General features: G+C 36.0%; 1 protein-coding gene and 1 pseudogene across 1 annotated transcript; one reads left to right on the forward strand and one right to left on the reverse strand.

Moving 5' to 3' along the window:
• Positions 1-1923, forward strand: LOC120158121 (annotated as a pseudogene).
• A 20450-nt stretch (positions 1924-22373) lies between these two features.
• On the reverse strand, positions 22374-23227 carry LOC120158131. The gene is made up of 2 exons (XM_039169052.1): positions 22874-23227; positions 22374-22382 (listed from the first exon to the last, which is right to left on the reverse strand). Exons 1-2 carry the CDS (start codon positions 23225-23227, stop codon positions 22374-22376), a joined length of 363 nt encoding a protein of 120 aa, XP_039024983.1.
• Between the last annotated feature and the right edge of the window lie 167 nt (positions 23228-23394).

Below are 23394 nucleotides of genomic sequence, written 5' to 3' on the forward strand. Positions count from 1 at the left end.
TCCCTTCACTTAACCTCTCGAATTTTGATTTTGCTTAAATTGCCATAGTTTTCTATTTATCACATTTCCGTAATTTTCCCTCCATTTCCGTTGACCCATTTTTCCCTGGAAACTCTTAGAAACCTCTAGCTTCGTTTTCGTTTCCTTTTCGGTTCGCTTCAGAATCTGGCTTTGTTTCTTTGGTTTCAGCTCAAATTGTTATTTTTCATTGAAATTCTTGGATGACTGGTAAGGTTTCAAAATCTGGTATTTCTCTAAAATTTGATTCTTTTTTTTATGTAGAAGTAAAAATTAAGACCATTTCTAGGATTTCTTGGAATCAGCTGTTATTCTTCGTTCCTTTTCTACCTGTTTCCTGAGAAAATATATATTGAATGAAGTTATTGGTTTGTTTAGTTCTTGGGTTTTACGAGTAATTAGTTGGGGATTAATAGCAAGAAAGAAAAGACAATTGAGAATTTTGAGGGCAGAAAAAGAAAAACTGTGAGATTTGATATGAGTTTTTGAACATGAGCCATGGATGCGTGGAGAGTACAAGAGATACGGGGAAAGGCGAAGATGAGCCTTGCTCTTCGCTGGGAAGACCGAAAGCTGATGATTTTGTGAGATTGGTTTCGAAGATTGTGGTTGCGCAGATTTGCGATAGTGTCGGTTTTCAGGGATGTAAAGAGTCTGCGTTGGACGCTCTTGCGGATATTTTGATTCGGCATCTGTGTGACTTAGGGAAAAATGCTAGTTTTCATGCTAACTTAGCTGGTAGGACAGAATGCAATGCGTTTGATATAACTCGGGCTTTAGAAGGTTTTGGAGATTCACATGGGTTTCCGGGTGATTCGGAGATTTGGAATTGTCTTGTAGGCTCTGGCACAGTTAAGGAAGTAGTTCAGTTTGTGGATACGAAAGAGGAAATCCCATTTTCTCAGCCAGTGCCTAAGTTTCCAGTTGTTAGGAACAGGAAGCTTATTCCTAGTTTTGAGCATATGAATGAAACCCCATCTGGAAAGCATATCCCGAATTGGTTGCCTGCTTTCCCTGATCCCCACACTTTAACCATACACCTATGTGGAATGAGAGGGCATCTGATCCTTGTGCTGATAAGATCGAGCAAGCTAGGCAGCGGAGAAAGGCTAAGAGGGCATTGCTGAGGTTGCAACAGAGACTGGTGTGTAATGGCTCTACCGGAACTTCGGCTTCCATGGTTTTGGATGCTAAAACGGAGAACATACAAGAAGCTGGAAGTAACCCATTTCTCGCTGCCCCATTGCAACCTGGGGAAAAAGATGTTTCGGAGGTTTCTTTGTCAGTTAAGCTTTCCAATGAAGTGAGCAAGGGCGATCATGTTTCTTTGCTGGGTGCATTTGTTCCTGTCATTGAAGCAATGAAAAATGGCCTATCTGAACGAGATGGTGAAAAGACGATCGTGCCTGAAAAAAGGCCTGCTGTTCAATTCAAATTCAAAACTGGCAAGAAAATCTTGGGTGAGTCGCTGGATTTGAGCTTGCAGGAAAAGGGTGAGAGGAGTGCATCATTCTTTCTGCGTGACGACGAGGGACAATAAGAAGAGGAGAGCTGAGTTTATTGTTAGACAAACTACAGAATATCCGATAGAACTTAACCAGTCTTAAAAGTGTACGTTAGGTAGTTCTTTCTCGAAATCTCTTTTTTTGGCAAACAATTATTTTAACGGGCTGACGATGCTTTATCCTTGGATCATACTAACTATTGCTCTTGCATGGACTGTAATGACACTGTTGGGAGACTAACAAATTTAGAGGTATGAAAGCTATTGTTTTGACATCACTAGCTCTTGTTTCATTTTAATTCTTTGGGAATGACTAATGAGGTTCCGATTTCTTCACCATTTGTGTTGTACTGAATACTGATACACTGTCGTTTTATATCGGATTATGCACTGAAATATTTCTGCCTATGTTTTCAAGTAATATATTTTTAACTGATATGTACCAAATTGTATCCGTTCACAATATCATCATTCAAAGTTAGACCAATTCATGCTCTTAATATGCTCTTTTTTATGGGGACTAATTCATTTTCTTGATGTTGGTTAAAGAAGGTCGGATTCATCTCTCCATTTTGGTCAGCAGCAAAAGTAGTTATTTAAGATTTGCTTGAAGTCTAAATCTATTATAGTTGTGAATTTGAGAAGGGAAGATTGTTTGTTATTTAATTTTGTCGTAACGTCCTTTGGGTGGGCTCGTAATCGGATTCTAACTTAATTTCGATGTGATGGAGCAGCCATCAATCATTTAAAATTAGGTTGATCGGATATCATTTTATCTGATTTACGTTTTTACCAGAATTGAATCGGATTTGGAGTCGATTACAGTCAATGAATGATTAGCACCCCGTACATCCCTTTCATATTAATTTAATTTTTCGCTTGTCTTAATTGTTAAAATTAAAAGTTAAATTAAAATTTGAAATTCAATCCGAATTATTTATCATTGATCGGTTAAAATTGTCCTAAAAAAGTAAATATTAGGTTGTAAAAGTAAATAAATAAATGAATATTAAATAAATAAAAGATAAAAAAGGATTAAATAAGAAATTATTTAAATAGGGGTTAAATCGAAATGAATTGAAAGCTATAAAAAGAAAAACAAAAGGTTAGGGGGTTTAAATTACATAAATATAAAAATACAAATAGAGACTAAATTGAATTAATTTAAAATTCCAGAGCCAATGTATAACAGGTGACCAAAATAAATTATACATCAAAACTGTAGGGACTACAGAAATAATTTAAGTATTTACTAATTACACCAAGGTCCCCCGATTATAAATACCCCAAAAACAAAACAAAAAATCATTTTAAACCGATTCTAAAAAAACTCTCCAACCCTCTCAAACACTCTCCCTTCTTCTCAACCGGTCCCGATGGCCGACCACCATTCCGACGAAGCCCCATCATGCCGACCGCTGCTCTGGCCACCACCACCGGTGGTCGAAAAATCCAAACTTACCCACTAACTTCCTCTTGACCCCCGATACCGAATCTAGCCTCAAAACAATGAAATAATCTTTAGATCGGAGTAGATCTAGCCTAAAAGTCACGGGTTTTTACCTTTTTTGTGAAAAACCTCTCATTTTCCAGCGACCCTTCCTCTTCCGACGCTAAACCGAAGGCTATTTGTGATTATGGAGCTTATTGATTGCCTCGAATATTTTTTTTGCTTGATTTGCTTTGGTTCTTGTTTTGGGTATTTCGGCTTTTTATATGCTTTGCTGATATTTCTTGCCTTCTTTTTTGGATTTTGCTGCTCGATTGGTGTTTTGGTTTTTTCCGACAATGTCTTTTCTCTGTATATCTCTTGATGTTTTTTGGTGTGCCTCATTGGAGGTATTTATATGGCTCCTTCCATGGATTTGTTTCCAACTTTGACGAGGTTGTTTCCCTTGTTTCCGATTTACTTGGACTTACTGTCGTTCATGTGCCCGAAAATCCCAAGATGGTGCAGTCCCGGGTTTCTCGGCTGGCTGGTTTCTTTGACTAGGACTTGGTGTTGCGGCGCCTCTTTGCTGAACATAAAATCCTAATCGGTTTAGGGTTGGGTTAGGCCCCTTAACCAATTGGGCTTCTACGGTACCCCTTGGACTGTTGGACCCGGTTTAGGACCTTGACTCTTTCGGACCTAAAATAATAAAAGAAAAATAAGAATAAAGAATAAAATGAAATAAATAAATAAATATAATGCAACAATAATAATAAAAACTATATAATATATTTCAAAAATATGTTTTCAAAAATTAAATTATATGTTTCAAAAATCGCTTTTTAAAAACTATATATTATACGTTTTTAAAAATATTTTTAAAAACTATATATTATATATGTTTTTAAAAATGTTTTCAAAACTATATTATATTATCATTATATACTAAATAAAACTCGGACGAACCGAAGCAACACATCTGGAATGCTTAGAACCTACAAAATGGTGTATTCCAATATACTGATGTGAATTTTCAATGTCTAAAGCACCCTTTTGGTTGAATCCGTATGTATTCTTGTTCGGCTGCATATCTCTTGCGTTTGCCACCATTTTCGAGCCCTACAACTTATAGGGGTGTTTCTCATTCGAAGCTTCTGATTTTCTTCTCTTCTAGTGCTTCTATCATCCTTGGTGTTGCAAAAGGCGAGTGCTTCATTGCAGTCTTTTCAACCTTATCCATTTGCAATTGTGCTCTGGATTTTTGTTGTCTTGTCTGTTATGTGATCTTCTGTTGGAAATATACGTAAATGAGGCAAAGAATTCATTGTTGAGATGCATGTTGTCTTCCTCCATCCTGTGGGAAAGAATTTGTTGGTGCATTTTTATTCTTTTCCGGTTCAATAAATGATGTGACGATGACGACCGGAACGACGGTGGTAGTTGCATTGATAAGCCTTCGTTGTTTTTCTCGGTAATGGTTTGTAGTATTTCTTATGGAAATGTTTGAGCCCTCGTATGAGGAGAAGTATAAAATCGTATTTAGTTCATGAAACTTGCAGATATTCTGTTGAAGAAGCATTGTATTCTCTTGGAGGAAACATATGCATTTGGATCTTTTTGCTTTTATTTTAACACAGTTGTAATATGAAAAAAATACAATATAAATTTAGTAAAAATAAAAATTAACTAACTTAATAGCCATTTTAGCTCATACTTTTTAGAATATTTTGGACTTAATGTTTCATTTTAGGATATAAATATCTTTAATGTTTAACAAAATGATCACTTTGGTCTATTTTCATTGTTTTTGAAGTATTTTATCTCCAACATTTTATTTTATGGCAAAACCCTTCTATTTTAGAGTGTTAACTATTGACTAATGATTTCCATCAACGAAAGGGTTTTTTTGTCTCAACATGAAACGATGTTAAAACAATAAAAAAAAATTAACGTTCAACCTTACAAAATTATTTAATTAACTTTTGGGAATATTTTTTTGGGTATTATGCTAAATAATTTATAAGAATTGTTTACAAAATTAGAATAAATTAAATGGCATTTATCAATTATTTTTCTTAAAACATTATCGAAAATATTAAATAATAAATATTTTCATTATGTTGATAAAATAAATTTATCATAATTTAATTACAAATTATCTTTAGCGGTGATTAGTACTTATCAATGAAAACAAATAAATTCAAACTAAAATTGAAAATAAATAAACTAAATAAACGTTAATGAGAGGTTTAATTCTAAATTCAATCTTAAAATAAATATGTTATAAAAATAAATAAAATTGTCTACTATTTTTATATGAAAATAAAAAATTTAATAAACAAAGTAAATTACATAATTCAGATAGGTAAATATATAAATATAATAAAAGTTATTGTAAATATGTTGAAGAACAATGGTTAGAAATAGGGAATAGCGATCATGAGAGATCGTAACCTAGGGCTCAACGATATCCATGAAACAATGTTATCCGACAACCTACCCCAGCCAAACACAGAGAGCACAGTCGTTCTTGTAGGTCTTGAAGAGTTACGCGCCACTAAGAAAGTCAAGAATCACCAAGGAGACCAAGAAGCCAAGGGCGTTATCGATGGAATAGATGCCGTTGAAGGAATCGATAACAAGCAACCGCATGACACCGATATTCTAATGCAGTCTCTGGAAGGGACAAATGTCGGGGACAAGGAGAGAGCTCCAAAACATCCTATGCAGCGATGGTAAATGGAAATCAAGAAAACCAAACCAGGAATTTCATCGAGGAAGACATCACTTTTATTGGGGGGGGGGTGTAACTATAGACAACAGCGGCTCTTACCCGAAGATCAGGTTTTCCAACAGAGTGCATGACATCATAGATCGCAACATGAAGAACACAATTATCGTCCGACTGCTATGGAAAAAGATTGGTTACAGAGCACTCTCAAATAGGTTACAAATCATGTGGCAACCCCAAGAAAAAATAAACCTAACAGATATGGATAACGATTACTTTCTAGTAAGGCTAGAAAAAGACTACATCAAAGTTCTTACGGAGGATCCTTGGATGATTTACGGGAACTATCTCACCGTGCAACCATGGAGCAGGGGATTCTCAACATCTAAACAACATCCATCTCAGATAATAGCCTGGGTTCGTCTACCTGGATTTCCCTATAGATATTACTCGAAGATGTTAAAACAATTGCCAATACCATCGGGAAAGTCAACAAGGTTGACTACAACACCAAGTTAGGGTAAATAGGACCCTTCGCAAGGCTAGCAGTTGCAGTAAACCTTAACAAACCCCTAATTCCATGTCTCGGCATCGACGGATTTATTCAAAAACTAGAATATGAAGGCCTCAACCAAATATGCTTTCACTGTGTCGTGTATGGTCACTCCAAAGAATGCAGCAAGAACCCAGAAACGACAATTAACAAGGCTAATGTAGTGACCAATTCCAGCATGAATGTGGACCATACCGCAGAGGGCGATGAAAAAGACCTGTTTGGACCATGGATGGTCCTGTCTAAGAGAAATAGAAAACCGGGAAGACCAAATACTCGTCAGAAAGGTAAAGAAAAGAACATAGATAACAAAAGGACGTCGAGATACTCGATATTGAAAACTTTGGATGACCAAATCGAAGATAGTCCTCAAAATCAGACAATGGTGAACAACATGATGGAAACAAACTTAGATAAGGATCAAAGGCAGCCACTGAACAAAGCACAAAATGAATGCAGAAGAACAAGCAAAAAGATCAATAAGGAGAAAGAAATAGTGCAAGTCGTATCGCCACATCTGAAAAAAATTAACAACTTACCGATGATGTAAACAAGGGACTTGTTGACATTCCAATAATGTCGAGCTATTTTACAAACGAGGGTTCATCATCCAGCACACAAATCCAGGAGCACATTCGAGTTTTAAATAATGAGACAAATACAATCATAGAACATACACCAACCATAAAGAAAGGAAATCATAGAGCAATAATCATCAGATAAGAAGGCTTATCCCAAAGAGAGGCTAAAATTACAAGGGAAGCAGAATGACAAAACCAACATTAAAATGACCCAAGAAAAGGTTTACAAGTCAAAAGAGCCAAGGAATACATACCCCCAAAAGCTCCTATACTTTCTGAATGGATGCAAAACAACCTTTCTTCTCAGATTGATAAAATGAAACCACCTGATGGAAATAACCATATGATGATAGAGGAAACTGGCAAGGCAATAGAGGGAACCATGAAACCAGAATCTAACCAGGAAGAACTGGTGAAAATTACGGTCAAGGATGAAACGGCTAACATCCTATCCCAACAACCCTAAAGATCATCATGGTTGACATTATGTTTTGGAACACAGGGTGTAACTCACCCAAATTTCAGAAGACATTTAAAAGAGTTTACAAAAACCCACAAACCCAGAATAATTGCACTGTTTGAACCACAAGTCAGCGAAACTAGAGCGGATAAAGTCTTATCAACTTTCAATCCTCATAATTCATTTAGGGTAGAAGCTCAAGGTTTCAGCAGCGATATTTGGATCCTATGGGACAATGATACCAAAATAGAAATCATTAAGTTCTCGAATCAATTTGTGCACGGGAAATTCCGTAAAAGAGAAACAGCAGAATGAGCTTTCTTTATTGCAGTCTATGCGAGCCCTCACATCACCATTAGGAAGCACACATGGTCTCATCTATCTGAGCTAAACCCAGGTAACTATTGAAAGTCTTTGCACTTTCGGTGCATTGAAAATGGCAGCATAATTGGACGGCAAATGTGGTCACCAAATTTTGAATTTATGTAATAGGTAAATGACAAATTTAGTCATTGTAATTTAGGGTATTTATAAGATTAGTCTTAAGTTTTCAACTATAAATACCCTACCTCATTTAGCTTCAAAACCATCCCAAAGCATTCTAGCTTTCTTCCAATACTAGAGAGAATTTAGAGAGTTTCTTAAGAGTTGTTTTCTCATTTTTTATTAAGAGAGAATTATCATTGTTTTCTCCTTAGTAGATCGAGAGAGGTTGTAATTCCTATTTTCTCATAGTGAAATTCTTCTAACGTTGCCGGTGGTTTTTACCCTATATTATTTAGGGGTTTTCCACGTAAATTTTGTGTCTTCTTTATCTTCATTTTTATTTTCTCAAATTATCAGTTACGATTTTGCTCTATCCGATAACCGTCTTCCGCAACAATTGGTGTCAGAGCCAGATTTGAGTGTGTAATATCTTCTTATTGTCTTTGTGGTTGCCATCAAAAGGTGGATCCTCCAACATAAGAAAATAAGAAGTTATTACCCATTTTTTTTTGAAAGTTCCAGAGAATTATTCACGATAGTAAAATAGTGGGAGCTATCCGTAAAAGAAGCTATGGCAACGAAATTTGATATTGAAAAATTCAATGGGAGAAATTTCTCATTGTGGAAATTGAAGATGAAGGCCATCCTGAGGAAAGACGGTTGTCTAGAAGCTATCAGTGAAAGGTCGGTGGATTTCACAGATGATAACAAATTGATCGAAATGGACGGGAATGCTATGGCAAACTTTCATCTAGCATTAGCAGATGAAGTATTGTCAAGCATCGAGGAAAAGAAGACAACTAAGGAGATATAGGATCATCTCACCAAATTATACGAGGCCACATCGTTGCACAATAAAATTTTCCTTAAGAGAAAATTGTAACTCTCCGTATGCCAGAATTTACTTCAGTGACGGAGCATTTAAATACACTGAATACTTTATTTTCTCAGCTTACATCCTTAAACTGTAAAATAGGAGAACAAGAACGTGCTGAACTTCTACTTCAAAGTCTACCGGATTCGTATGATCAACTCATCATCAACTTGACAAACAATAATGTCACCAGTCTAGTCTTTGATGACGTTGCAGCTGCTGTTCTACAAGAAGAAAATCGGCACAAGAATAAGGAAGACAGACAAGTAAATCTGCAACAAGCAGAAGCATTGACAACAATGAGAGGGAGATCAATAGAACGTGGCCAAAGCAGCAGTCACAAACATGATAGATCGAAGTTAAGAAGCAAGAAGAATTTAAAGTGCTACAATTATGGAAAGAATGGTCACTTGAAGAAGGATTGTTGGAGTCTAAATAAAAACTCCAATCCACAAGGCAATACTGCAAACACTTCAGATGATGGAGATGCTCTATGATGTGAAGCGTCAACCATATCACATGACCTCAAGAAGAGAATAGCTCCATCATTATGAACCTGTCTTAGGAGGATCTGTGTATAGTTGCAATGATCATGCCTTAGAGATCATTGGCGTGGGAACCATCAAATTGAAGATGTATGATGGAACAATTAAAGTAGTTCGAGATGTGCGGCACGTGAAAGGCCTGAAGAAAAATTTATTATCCTACGGATTGTTGGATAATAATGCAAGCAAGATTGAAACACAGAAAGGAATCATGAAGGTGTTCCGTGGAGCGCTTGTGGTGCTGAAAGGTGAAAAGATAGCTGCAAACTTGTACATGCTGAAGGGAGAGACTTTGGTAGAAGCAGAAGCCTCTGTTGCCTAATGTAGTTCAGATTCAGCAATACTATGGCATCAGAAACTTGGACACATGTCAGAACAAGGAATGAAAGTCCTTGTGGAGCAAAAGCTACTTCCAGGCTTAGCAAAGGTATCACTTCCTTTGTGTGAGCATTGCATAACAAGTAAGCAGCACCGGTTGAAATTCAACACATCAAATTCTAGAGGCAAAAGTGTTCTAGAATTGGTTCACTCTGACGTATGGCAAGCACCAGTTACATCCCTAGGCGGAGCAAAATACTTTGTCTCATTTATTGATGACTACTCCAGGAGATGTTGGGTGTACCCTATTAAGAAGAAGTCAGATGTGTTTTCCACTTTCAAAATCTTCAAAGCACGGGTGGAACTTGATTCTGGAAATAAGATCAAGTGTTTCAGAATAGATAATGGAGGAGAATACACAAGCGAAGAATTTGATGACTTTTGCAGGAAAGAAGGCATCAAAAGACAGTTCACAGTGGCGAACACTCCTCAACAAAATGGAGTGGCAGAGCGGATGAACATAACCTTGTTAGAAAGAACAAGAGCAATGTTGAAGGATGCAGGCCTAGAAAAATCATTCTGGGCAGAAGCAGTCAATACCGCCTGTTATTTGGTGAATCGAGCTCTATCAACTGCAATAGAGCTGAAGACACCAATGAAGACGTGGACTGGTAAACCAGCTAATTATTCAAACCTCCATGTATTTGGAAGTATTGTGTACGTGATGTACAACTCCCAAGAAATCTCAAAGCTGGATCCAAAATCCAGGAAATGCAAATTCTTTGGATATGCTGATGGTGTAAAGGGGTATCGCTTGTGGGATCCCACTGCCTATAAAGTGATCATTAGCAGAGATGTTATCTTTGTAGAAGATAAGCTACAAAGAAAAGAAGAAGATGATAGTGCTGAAAAGTCAGAGACTGCACAAATACATGTGGAAAAGGAGTTTGAACAAGGAGATTCTTCTGAAGAACCAGCACATGATGAACAAGAACCATAGAGTTCTGAAGCTCCAACAACTCGTCAATCAGATCGTGTGAGAAGACGTCCCAATTGGCACTCAGATTATATTATAGAAGGCAATATTGCATACTGCCTTTTAACAGAGGACGGTGAGCCATCAACATACCAGGAGGCAATAAACAACTCAGATGCTTCACTATGGATGATGGCGATGCAAGAAGAAATCGAAGCCCTTCATAAAAATAATACATGGGACCTTGTGCCACTACCACAAGGAAGGAAGCCAATTGGTAACAAATGGGTCTTTAAAATCAAGCGAAATAGTGACGATCAAGTTGAGAGGTATCGTGCAAGACTGGTGGTCAAAGGATATGCTAAAAAAGAATGTATTGATTTCAATGAAATATTTTCTCTTGTGGTTCGACTAACAACAGTTCGAGTAGTTTTGGCAATGTGTGCTACATTGGACTTATATCTAAAGCAGCTAGATGTTAAAACAGCTTTTCTTCATGGAAATCTTGAAGAAGAAATTTATATGCTCCAGCCTGAAGGTTTTGAAGAAAAAGAAAATAAGAACTTGGTTTGCAGGTTGAACAAATCTCTGTACGGTCTAAAGAAGGTGCCAAGGTGTTAGTATAAGAGATTTGATTCCTTCATTATGTGCCTTGGATACAACAGACTTAATGCAGACCCTTGTGCTTATTTCAATAGGTCTGGTGATAACGATTTTGTTATATTGTTGTTGTATGTGGATGACATGTTGGTTGCAGGACCCAACAAAGATCATATTGAAGAATTGAAGGCACAAATGGTTAGGGAATTTGAAATGAAGGACTTGGGATCAGCAAACAAGATTCTAGGGATGCAAATTCACCGAGACAGAAGTAATAGGAAGATTTGGCTTTCACAAAAGAATTACTTGAAGAAGATCTTGTCACGATTCAACATGCAAAATTGTAAGCCAATTTCTACCCCTCTTCATATTAACTTCAAATTATCCTCCAGTATGAGTCCTAGCAGTGAAGAAGAGATGATGGAGATGTCTCGAGTACCGTATGCATCAGCAGTGGGAAGTTTAATGTTCACTATGATATGCACAAGACCAGACATTGTATAAGCAGTGGGAGTGGTTAGTCGGTACATGGCGAATCCAGACAAAGAGCATTGGAATACAGTAAAGAGGATCCTGAGATACATCAAAGGGACCTCTCAAAGGGACCTCAAATGTTGCATTATGTTACGGATGATCAAACTTACTAATCAATGGGTATGTAGATTCTGACTATGCAGGAGATTTGGATAAAAACAAATCTACTACAAGATATGTGTTCAAAGTTACTGGTGGAGCTGTAAGTTGAGTTTCAAAATTACAGTCAATTGTGGCTACGTCAACAACAGAAGCAGAATATGTAGCAGCTACACAAGCCAGTAAAGAAGCAATTTGGTTGAAGATGCTATTGGAAGAGCTTGGGCACAATCAAGAGTATGTCTCTCTATTTTGTGACAGTCAAAACGCCTTGCATCTAGCAAGGAATCCAGCATTTTATTCAAGGACAAAGCACATGAGTTCAGTACCATTTCATTCGTGAAAAGGTGGAAGAAGGGACGGTAGATATGCAGAAGATCCATACCAAAGACAACATAGCAGATTTCATGACGAAGGCAATCAATGCTGATAAATTTACCTGGTGTTGATCCTCTTGTGGCTTGACAGAAATATAAGCAACATGAATGTACAAGGTAGAAAGAATGGTGTGAAGATATGATTGTTCCAAATCAAATCTTAAGTGGGAGATTGTTGAAAGTCTTTGCACTTTCGGTGCATTGAAAATGGCAGCATAATTGGACGGCAAATGTGGTTAAAATTTGGCCACCAAATTTTGAATTTATATAATGGGTAAATGACAAATTTAGTCATTGCAATTTAGGGTATTTACAAGATTAGTCTTTAAGGTTTCAACTATAAATACCCTACCTCATTTAGCTTCAAAATCATCCCAAAACATTCTAGCTTTCATCCAATACTAGAGAGAATTTAGAGAGTTTCTTGAGAGTTGTTTTCTCCTTTTTTATCAAGAGAGAATTATTATTGTTTTCTCCTTGGTAGATCGAGAGAGGTTGTAATTCCTATTTTCTCATAGTGAAATTCTTCTACCGTTGCCCGTGGTTTTTACCCTATATTATTTAGGGGTTTTCCACGTAAATTTTGTGTCTTCTTTATCTTCATTTTTATTTTCTCAAATTATCAGTTACGATTTTGCTCTATCCAATTGCCGTCTTCCGCAACAGTAACAACAAAGCGTGGATTCTTGGAGGTGACCTTAATTGTAACCGAAAACTGGAAGAACAAAAAGGTGGCATCACGCGAAATATAGGAAGTAGCAAACTTTTCAACAGTTTTTACTTCGAAAACGGCTGTTGGATATAAATTACCAAGGGCAATAATTTGCCAAGAAATAGGAAAATATCTGGCAAAGACTTGATCGTTGCCTAATGAATATCAAATGGCACGAAAAACGTCCAGATTATTTGGTTATTCACTTTGAATGGGTGGGTTTCGATCACTGCCCATTGATCCTAAAACCAACCACCATCCTAATCCAATCGCGGACCAAACCTTTTCGATTACTAGCATCATGGCTGGACCACCCAGACTTTGAAAGATTCCTCCACGCAAACTGGGATAATGAGGAAAAGATCACAATCAACCTAAATATCTTCAAAAACAAAGTCAAAGAATGGAACAACCAAACCTTTGGCCTTATTGGTAAGAAGAAAAAAGAACTAAACGCACGGGCATTGACAAAGCACTCCAATCATACGACTCTGATTACCTGCTCCATTTGGAAAAGGAGCTTAAAGTCGAACTTGATACAACACTACAACAAGAAGAATACTTGTGGTCTCAAAGAGCAAGAAACGAATAGATTCAGAAAGGTGATAAGAACACTATTTTTTTCCACATCAGTGCTATCAATAAATATAAAAAGAAGCAGATCACAACACTCAAACTTCAATCTGGGGAATGGTGCAATAATCCAAAGTCCCCAGAACTACACGTGACAGACTTTTTCAGACAATTGTTTACGAGCTCCATGCAAACCCCGAAGGATTATGAGATCAAAGGATACTTCCCAACCATACGGCCTGAACTATTCCAATCACTTGTAAACCAGGTTAGCAATAGTTAGATTAAGGATGCGATTCATGTGATGGGACCGCTCAAAGCCCCGGGATCGGACAGAATCCATGTTATCTTACACCATACCATTGGAATCTTATGGGGGAAATATCTGCCACCTAGTAAAAAGAAAGCTAGAATGTGAACCTATTGAAGATGACCTCAACAAAACGTTACTAGTGCTTCTACCCAAAGTGGATAAACCAACAACAATCACACAATACAGGTCCATAAGCCTATGTTCCGTCCTTTACAAAACCAATACCAAAGTGATTGTTAACCAACTCAAACCACTTCTCCCGGAGCTGGTTGCTAGCAATCAAACTAGTTTTATCCCCGGTCGATCCATCATGGACAATATAATATTGGCTCAGGAAACAATCCATTCAATAAGAAACAAGAAATGCAAGAAAGGTTGGATAGCTATCAAAATAGACCTAGAAAAAGCCTACGACCGGCTCGAATGGTCATTCATTGAGGAGACATTACATGACATAAGACTGCCAAACAATTTAATTGAGGTGATAATGGGGTGCGTTAGCACGGTTTCAACATAAATCATACGGAATGGTTCCCTTACCGAACCTTTCAAACCATCAAGAGGTATTAGACAATGTGACCCTCTATCCTCGTACTTATTCATTCTATGAATGGAGAGATTAACACACGCCAGGGGATATGGAAACTGATAAAACTTTCCAAGGACCCGGTATAACACATCTCTTCTTTACTGACGACCTAATCCTATTTGCAGAAGCAGATATCGAACACAGAAATTATAAAAAATGTTCTCCAAAAATTCTGTGAAAGCTCTGGTCATAATGTAAGCGCAACTAAAACCAGTATATTTTTCTCGAAGAATGTTCCTGACCAACAACAAAAATATAATCAAAAGGGGATTTGGTTTCAAAGAAGTCCAAGACTTGAGCAAATACCTCAGGGTACATCTCCTCTACAAAAGGGTTACTAAGGTAACATACCAGCAAATTATTCAATGAGTGAGGGACAAATTAGCTGGATGGAAGTCGAAAACACAATCTCTAGCTAGAAGAATAATGTTAGCAAAATCGTTTCTCTATATCATTCCATACTACGCCATGCAGACCACACCCCTACCCAAAAGAGTTAGCAGTAAAATAGAACAAATAATCTGCAACTTTGTCTGGGGCCATAATAAGGAGAACCAGGGAACAAATCTAGTCAAATGGAAAATCATGTGTAATCCCATTAAGGAATGAGGGATGGGCTATAAAAACCTAGAAAATCATAATAAGGTTTTTATAATGAAAGTAGCCTTCAATCTAGTTACCAAGACTGACAAACTCTGGGCAAAAGCAATCTGGGCTAAATATAAGATGCATGAAAAGCTCCCAGAATCCTTAACTCGTAAAAATTGTTCACACCTATAGAAGGGACTATGCGCAGTGTTGAACTATATTTTATATTGTTTTGATATAACAAATTAAGGAAAAATGTTTTTGGACTTGATTGAATTTGTTCAAAGTTTTCAAAAATAATTCAAAGTCAATTAAAATAGAATTTGAGCACAAAACTATTTTTCTAGGTATGTGTACCGATATTGTTCTTACATATCGATATTATATGAACAATATCAATATTGTTAATGTGGTACCGATACCAAATGTAAGAGAAGTATCAATACTTTCTAGGTAGTATCGATACTACTAGTTGTTTTTCAACTTGCTCAAAATCCAGAATGCAAAATATGTACTGATACCCAAAGGGGTGCCAATACTGCTTTATACAGTATTACTGATACCATGAGCATAATATCGATATCGGTCAAGTCTAATGGCTAGTAACAACTAGTTTATTTAAATATTATAAAGGAAGTACCAGTACTCATTAAAGGAGTTTTGATACTCCCTGTCCTGAGCAGTTTTAATTTACAGAAAAATTATCAACAATGGCTATAAAAAATCCTCAACGGCTAGAAACGGCCATAAACTCATTCTAACATATAAAAACAAGTTGAGGACACTTGAAGAAAGGTTAGAACACCTATCCAAGCAATCAAACATAAGAGAAGAGTTTTCATTCTTATTTTCTTTTCTCTTGTAAATATTAGTGTTTTTTTAGCTTAATTTTGTAAACACCTACCTTGTAAGGGTTTTCTTGTATACATTTTTTTTTACATTTTGTAAAGAGAAGTGGTTCTATCTTAGCCATTGAAAAAATAGGGATCTGTAAAGGTTATCTCTTTATCATGTGAAAAGAAAGAACAAATTAGTGAAGTTGTTAGAAAATCCTTGGTGAGGAGCTAAGGTAGTGGATGTAGACTTAGTTGAGAAGTCGAACCACTATAAATCATTGTGTATCAATTTGTTTCATCTTTAAATATTTTTAATCCTTAATTTTTTCTCAAATCCACTTCAACCCCTTTTGGCAAATATCGGTTGTTCAATTGAGCTTCATCGAAAATCCCAATAATTTGTATCAAAGCTTAACTCATTAGAAGTTTTAACAACCTTGAGACGATTCTTAAAGAAGCTCTGTCCATTTCCGACGCAACCGAGAAGATGTTTTCAACTTTTGGGTCCTACTACATTGAATACTCAACTGGTCAACAAGCCACCTTATTTCAATGGAGCAAATTATACATATTGGAAGAATAGGATGATGCTCTTCATTCAAGCCAACAATCTAGGAGCTTGGAACACAATCACGAAGGGATACTCGATTCCAATCGATGAGATGGATGATTGGAGTGATGGAGAGAATAAGAAGTTCCAACTCAATGCAAAGGCTATGCATATCATCTTTTGTATATTAGGCCAGATGAATATGTAAGAGTCTCATCTTGTTCTAATGTCAATGAGATATGAGACAAACTTCAAGTCACTCATGAAGGAACTGATGAAGTGAGGGAAACCAAAATTAGTCTTCTCAACCATAGCTATGAGAAATTTCAGATGAAATCGGATGAAGACATCAAAGCTATAACAATAGATTTTTCGCGATTGTCAACAGTCTCAATGGATTTGGAGAAGTGATCTCTAATGAGAAGCTTGTGAGGAAGATGACCTACTCTCTTCCAAAGTCTTGGTAATCGAAGAAGACGACGATTATCGAAGCTAAGAACCTAAAGTCACTCACTCTTGATGAGCTTATTAGTTTTCTTTTCACTCATGAGTTGATGGTAAAGGAAGAAGATGAAGATGAAGAAAAGAAAAACAACAAGAAGGAGGAGGTAGGCATTACCTTCAAATCCACCAATAAGAGTGATCAAGACTCAAGTAAAGAGGTGGATGAAGATGATGATGAAGAAGAATAGATGACCAACTAAAAGATTCAAGAGATTCATGACTTCTAAGGAAGTGAAACATGAATCAAGGAAAAATAAAGGTCCCCTGGTGTACTTCGAATGTCAAAGAACGGGGCATGTCAAGTATGATTGTCCCCTCCTAAAGAAGAATGTATCAAGTAAGAAGAATGCATTTGTGTCGGCTTGGAGTGATGAAGATGACTCCAATGATGAAGATGAAGTAGTCAATCTATGCCTCATGTCCATCGAAGAAGATTCAATGGTAACTTCTAGCTCTAGTGAATCAAATTCTTATTCTTTTAATGAGTTACAAGTTGACTATGATGAATTGTATTTGGAATTCAAGACCATGAATTCCAAATATAAGAAATTGATTTCAAAATTCAAAGTTGAAAATGATTTCCTTTTGAAAGCAAATTTAGATTTTGAAAAGCAAAATGAAATTTTGAAAAACTATTTGGAGCTTTCAAAAACCAAAATTGAAGATTTGGAAAAAAAAATCTTGAATTGAAAGTTAAGCTTGAATGCTTAACAAAACAAAAAGAAATAATTTCTAAAAAATAATTCATCTATGTCAAAAATGGCAAGATGCTCACATTGCCATTTTCATGGATATATTTTTGACAAGTATGGTTGCTAAAGGAACAAGGGACATTGAAACTAATGTTCAAGGATCCAAAGAAATTTGGATACCAAAATCCAATAAATATCTCATGTAGGTGTGTGGGAGCAATGATGATGAAAGTGAAGATATTCAAATGATCTAGCCACTTTTGAAAAGGAATGTGTAATATCTAAGCATATTTTAATTATCTTGCATAATTGGTTGCTCGTTTAGTTTAAGCATGCATGAGTTTTGATTTTAAATAATTTTATGTTTTTCATCTCATGTATGTTGAAAACTGTATTATGATGAACATTTTAAAGTTTTAATAATTTTCATAAATGTTTGTTCATCATTGTCATAACCGTTTTTAGGCTGTAACAATTGTTTATTGTTTTTAAAAAACAGTTATGACTTTAATTTTGAGAAATTGGTGATTTTGAATTAATTTGAATTAAATTGAAAAGGAGTCGCCATCGACCTTTGGGTTAGGTGGGTCGGATACCTAAAAACGTCTTTTAAAAACAATTTTAAGAAAAATCATCTTTTAAGACAAAAGTTGGTATGCGTTTACCAAAGATTCGATTAAAATGGGTTCGGGAGTCTGTTACGCATAGGGAATGATTAGCACCCCCAATAGCGCCCAAAATTGGTACTGTGTCACTTACACGTTGTCGTAATGGTGAAATTTATAAATCGAATATAAAATTAAAATATAATCATTTTATTGAATGTGGATTAATTCGCTTCGAATTAAGTATTTAAAGAAAATCCTTTAACTTGATAAAAAATCTTGAAATTTGCAATCCTCCGTCGGGAAAGCTATTTCAATCATTTTCTATTGTTAAAGAATATTCCCTTTTCGATAAAACGCTAAGTGAATATAAATTAAAATTTGACATTTTACTTAAAATACAATGAAATAAATTGTGAATTAAAATAACACATATTGTATCAGTAAAATAAATTAATTAGTAAAATAAAATTGATTTATTTCAAGTTCGTATTTGTTCGAATGTCGTATTGGATTGTACCACTTCGATCAAGTGATACTTTCCACGCCCGTTCTACAAATCGTTGTTCTTGAAAATATTCAAATAAATAAAATATATTTAAGGAAATATGATAGAAACAAATACGATGTAAAATAAAATATTTACAACATATAATAATAATATTTACAACATGTACATACATAGGGGACTGAAATAAAAATAAACAAATATTACAAACCGAAACACAAATGAATAAAAGTAAGTATTTGAACTTACAAGGACTAACATGGTAATTACAGGAACAATGACTCTTTAATAACAATAATTATTATATTACTAAAATCATTTAAGTAAATTTAAATGTTATTTAAAAAAACCTAATACGTGATCTCATGAAAGTAAGTGATAGTTGGTAGAATAATAGTGTTGAATAGGTGCAAAGTTCCATATTTGGTAGCTTTTTCTTAGGATTCCATTTACTTGCGCATCATCATATTCTCACTAATCAAGAATTCGAAGCTTTCTACTTCGCTAAAATAACAAATAATATTAATAAAACTTAAAGGAGTAATATAGTATTAATAAAAATTAAAAGAACTAAAATGGTATTAACAAAATACACTAAAGCTAAAATCACAAACATTAAATAATACATGTACTAAATATAAAAATAACCCATTAATAATATATACTAAAATAAAATACCCTAAAAACATGGAGGATCAGATTATAATTAAACCTAAAACACTCAATATTAAAACAGTGACCAAAATAAAACAGACATAAATCCTGGGCCAAATTCGAATATTAGTAAATATAACATAAAACATAAACTAGTGACTGAAATTAAATTATTGAAAACTAAAAACTCGAAATAAAACAATAATGATTTCATTAATGACCAAAATATAAGGTTACAAGGGAGGAAGGACTTAAATAGAAATTACCCCTTGCGCATGCATCAGACCCTTAAACGGTGTCGTTTTGATTAATATATATATATATGAAATATAAGGCCAAAAATGGCCAAAGCTTCCCATTTGATTCATTTCCAAGTAGAGAAGAAAGAGAGAAAGAATGAGAGCTCCAGAGAGCTCTCGGGAGACGGCGAGCCTCCGTCGTGCCGGCTGCCACTTACTGGCGGTCACCGTCGTACGTCGGTACCGGAATGGAGAGAAAAGGACGCTATTCGACGCATCTCCAGGCCCTAAGCAAGGACCTGGCCTAAAGTGGCTCAAAAGTAATGGATCTAAGGAGAAACCTTTCGGTTTCTCCATCTCCGGCGACGAGGTATGCTATATCCTCTCTCTCCTATTTTCTTTTATTTTTTAAACTTTGTGTTTTGGGGTTTTTTTTTATTCACTCTATGTTTTTTTCGAATCCTCCTCTCACCGTTCTCCTTTTTTCGTTGTTGTCTCTCATTTATTTTATCTTTGCATACATCATTGGTAAAGACTAATGGGTTTAGGTAGATTTATTCGGATTTTCTGGGGTTAGGTATGACTTTGTTTTGATTTTGGGATGATTTGTCGGTTGTTGATGATTTGTTGGTGCAGATTTATCAATGGTTCGGTTAATGTCTCAGCAATGACTTCGGGATGGCTTGACGGTGATGAGGGCAGCTTGGCTTGAACGTTGAAGACGACTGGGTTGGTGGCTGGAGTTGGCTCGGCTGGAATCTGGATCATCGAAGGCGGCTGGAGGCTTTATTTTAGGGTTTTAAACCCTAATTGTGTTTAGGTCACCTCCGTGTCGGGTTAGATCCGAGCCTAAATCTTGTAAACGGGTCGATTTTTGGGTTTGCATATGTTAGGCTGAACCGGGTTTGGACTCCACATTTGGGTTTCTGAGTTATAATTGGATTGGGTCTACAAAACAGTGTAATGCACTAATTAATAATAAATAATACTAATAATAATATTTTTATTTCTAATAATAATATAATAATAATAATATATAATATATAATAATAATAATTTTAAAGTCTGGACAAAAACGGGTGTCTACAGCTGCCCCTCTTTGAACATTCTTGTGTTAACAAGAATAGGGCAAAGAAAAAAAAGACAACCAGTTTTTGTCTGATTTTTTTGTTTTTTTTAAGATTTGTTGTTTGATTTGGGAGACGACACTGCTCATACTTGATGAAGAGTTCGGGTCGTCTAAGGGTGACAAGACTCCTACATAATGAGGAAATATAGTTAGGGGATGACACTGCTCATACGTGATGAAGAGTTCTTGGCCATTTTTAGGAAGGGTGATAACTCGGTTCCTACGTGATGAGGACGACTGGTTATCTAGGTTGACATAGCTCCTACATAATGAGGAAATCTGATCATGTGATGACACTGCTCATATGTTCATGAGTCTTGGCCATCTAAAGGTGATAACATGGTTCCACTCTGATGGGACGACTGGTTATTTAGGTTGACACAACTCCTACATAATGAGGAGATCTGGTCAGGGGATGACACTGCTCATCTGTTCATGAGTCTTGGCCATCTAAGGATGATAACACTGCTCATATTGTGATAAGTCTTGGTTATCTAGGGTTTACAAGGTTCCTACGTGATGAGGAAATCAGGTCGGGTGATGACATGACTCATACGTGATGAAGAGTTCTGGCCATCTAAAGGTGATAACACGATTCCACTCTGATGGGGACGACTGATTATCTGAGTTGACACAGCTCCTACATAATGAGGAGATCTAGTTAGGTGATGACACTGCTAATCTGTTCATGAGTCTTGGACATCTAAGGGTGATAACACGGTTCCACTCTGATGGGGACGACTGGTTATCTAGGGGTGACACGGCTCCCACGTGATGAGGAGATCTGGTCAGGTGATGACACTGCTCATCTGTTCATGAGTCTTGGCCATCTAAGGGATTTTGGTTTCAAAAGAAATCGACTCAGAGATGATGCTTCAAAAGAAGTTGTCTCAAAAGAGACAAAAATTTGTTTCCTAAGAAACAAACTCAAAGGTTTTTTATGTCTCAAATGAGATAAAATTTGTTTTGAAAGAAAATTGTCTCAAACGAGACAATATTTTGTTTCGATAGAAACAACATCAAATGATACTGATAGTATGCTTGTTCCTGCTGGTGGAGGAAATGCCTTCAGAAGATATGATAGTTCGCATCAGGATGTTGAATCCCCAAAGATGCCCCAATATTCGATGTTAATTGCCTCAAAGATGCTCCAATATTCGATGTTGAATTTTTAAATATGCCCCTATTGTTCCTCATTGCTTGCTTCAGCGCTGATTCTAAACATGAGCTTTGTGTGAGAGAGCCACATGTCATTTACCAAGATTTACTCTAGAGAGTTTGTCTTGTTTGAAAAGTTTTTTCTTCTTCTTTTATTTTCAAGATCTGAAAATATCAGTTAGAAGAGTTTTGAAAAATGTTTAATCAAAGGTTTTGAAAATATTGCCCCTTTCTAGGTTTTAAATTTGACAAATCATAAAAATAGAGTTCATTGGATATCAAAGAATTAATTACACTGTTAATCCTTCAATAAATTATAGCTATTTGACAAATGTCAAGATCAAAGCTATCTTTGGGAAAAGTCTCATATTATTATGTTTGGTCAATGGTTTGAATGTCTCAGGTTTTTTTGGTCAATGGTTTGATGGGGTAGCTTGTATGCTCCTCAATTGGAAGTGTTCTCCGATTCCCAGCTCTCATGATCACACTCAATTGTGCGATGACTTATCAAGGAATTTGTGCGATCGTGTCAGCTGCACCATTTTTATATTCGAGCCACCTTTTCAGGTTTTCAACTCGAATCCTCCTTTGATTTCAAAACGTCATTCAAAATTTACGTCTTGAACTCTCCTTTGCTATTTTTCCTATCATGCATTAAAGATTTTAGAAAACATTTTGCAAATAAAGATTAATCCTGATGGGCGGGATGAAATATGAAGATAGTCTCTTTTGTTTGGAAATCCATGTATGATTATAAGGGACTTTTTAAGGCATGTAATGTAGGCCATGGTTCACGGTTATGAAAGAAAAGGATAAATAGGCCCAAACAAGTGTTTCAGGGTATTGAACCAAGGATCAATTCATTCTGATGTCTTCAATACTGTCTTGCTCAATTTGAATCTGCTCATATGTGTCTCTATCTTGATGCTCTCTGGATGCTCCATGATCTTCGAGTGAAGTGATTTAGTGATTCTAAATGATTGTGCTAAATCAATCTCATAGTAGACCAGTAATATCTAAACCTCATGATCTGTCTAACTATTGTGAATCCATTTGCATGTGTTCCACAAACCCCTTCATGCACTTCTTCAAGTATTTTCTTGGTCTCAATTCTATCTACACATCTCAAAAGAACCTGATCTTTTCCTTTTTTGTACAAAATGTTTCCATCGAGAACATACTCTATTGCCAATCTTCTCAAAGTTCGTTTGTCATTCTCAGTTGCTTCAGCTGGATAAGCTCGATACTTCACATACTGAAGAATATTGTAATACCAAGGGAGACCATATTCCTCATCTTTCTCAATGTTACAGCAATGAACTGACATTTCTCTTATACTCATTCGAATAGGCATCATCTGAAACTGATCATCAATCTTAAACATGGCTGCTAACGTAGCCAGAGCATCCGCCATTTGACTTTCTTCACGGGGAAGATAAGTGAAAGAAATTTCTTCAAACTCTTTGATCAAATTCATCACCAAGTCCATGTATTCTATCAATTTTGAATCTCGAGTCATCCATTCCCCTCGAAGTTGATAAATAACCAAAGCAGAATCGCCAAATACTTCCAGGCTTTTAATTTTACGCTCAATTGCAGCTTGAATACACAAGATACATGCTTCATATTCTGCCATGTTGTTTGTGCATTCAAATG

This window comes from Hibiscus syriacus, unplaced genomic scaffold (genome assembly GCF_006381635.1).
Source record: "Hibiscus syriacus cultivar Baekdansim isolate YM2019G1 unplaced genomic scaffold, ASM638163v2 tig00111305_pilon, whole genome shotgun sequence".
NCBI lineage: Eukaryota > Viridiplantae > Streptophyta > Magnoliopsida > Malvales > Malvaceae > Hibiscus > Hibiscus syriacus.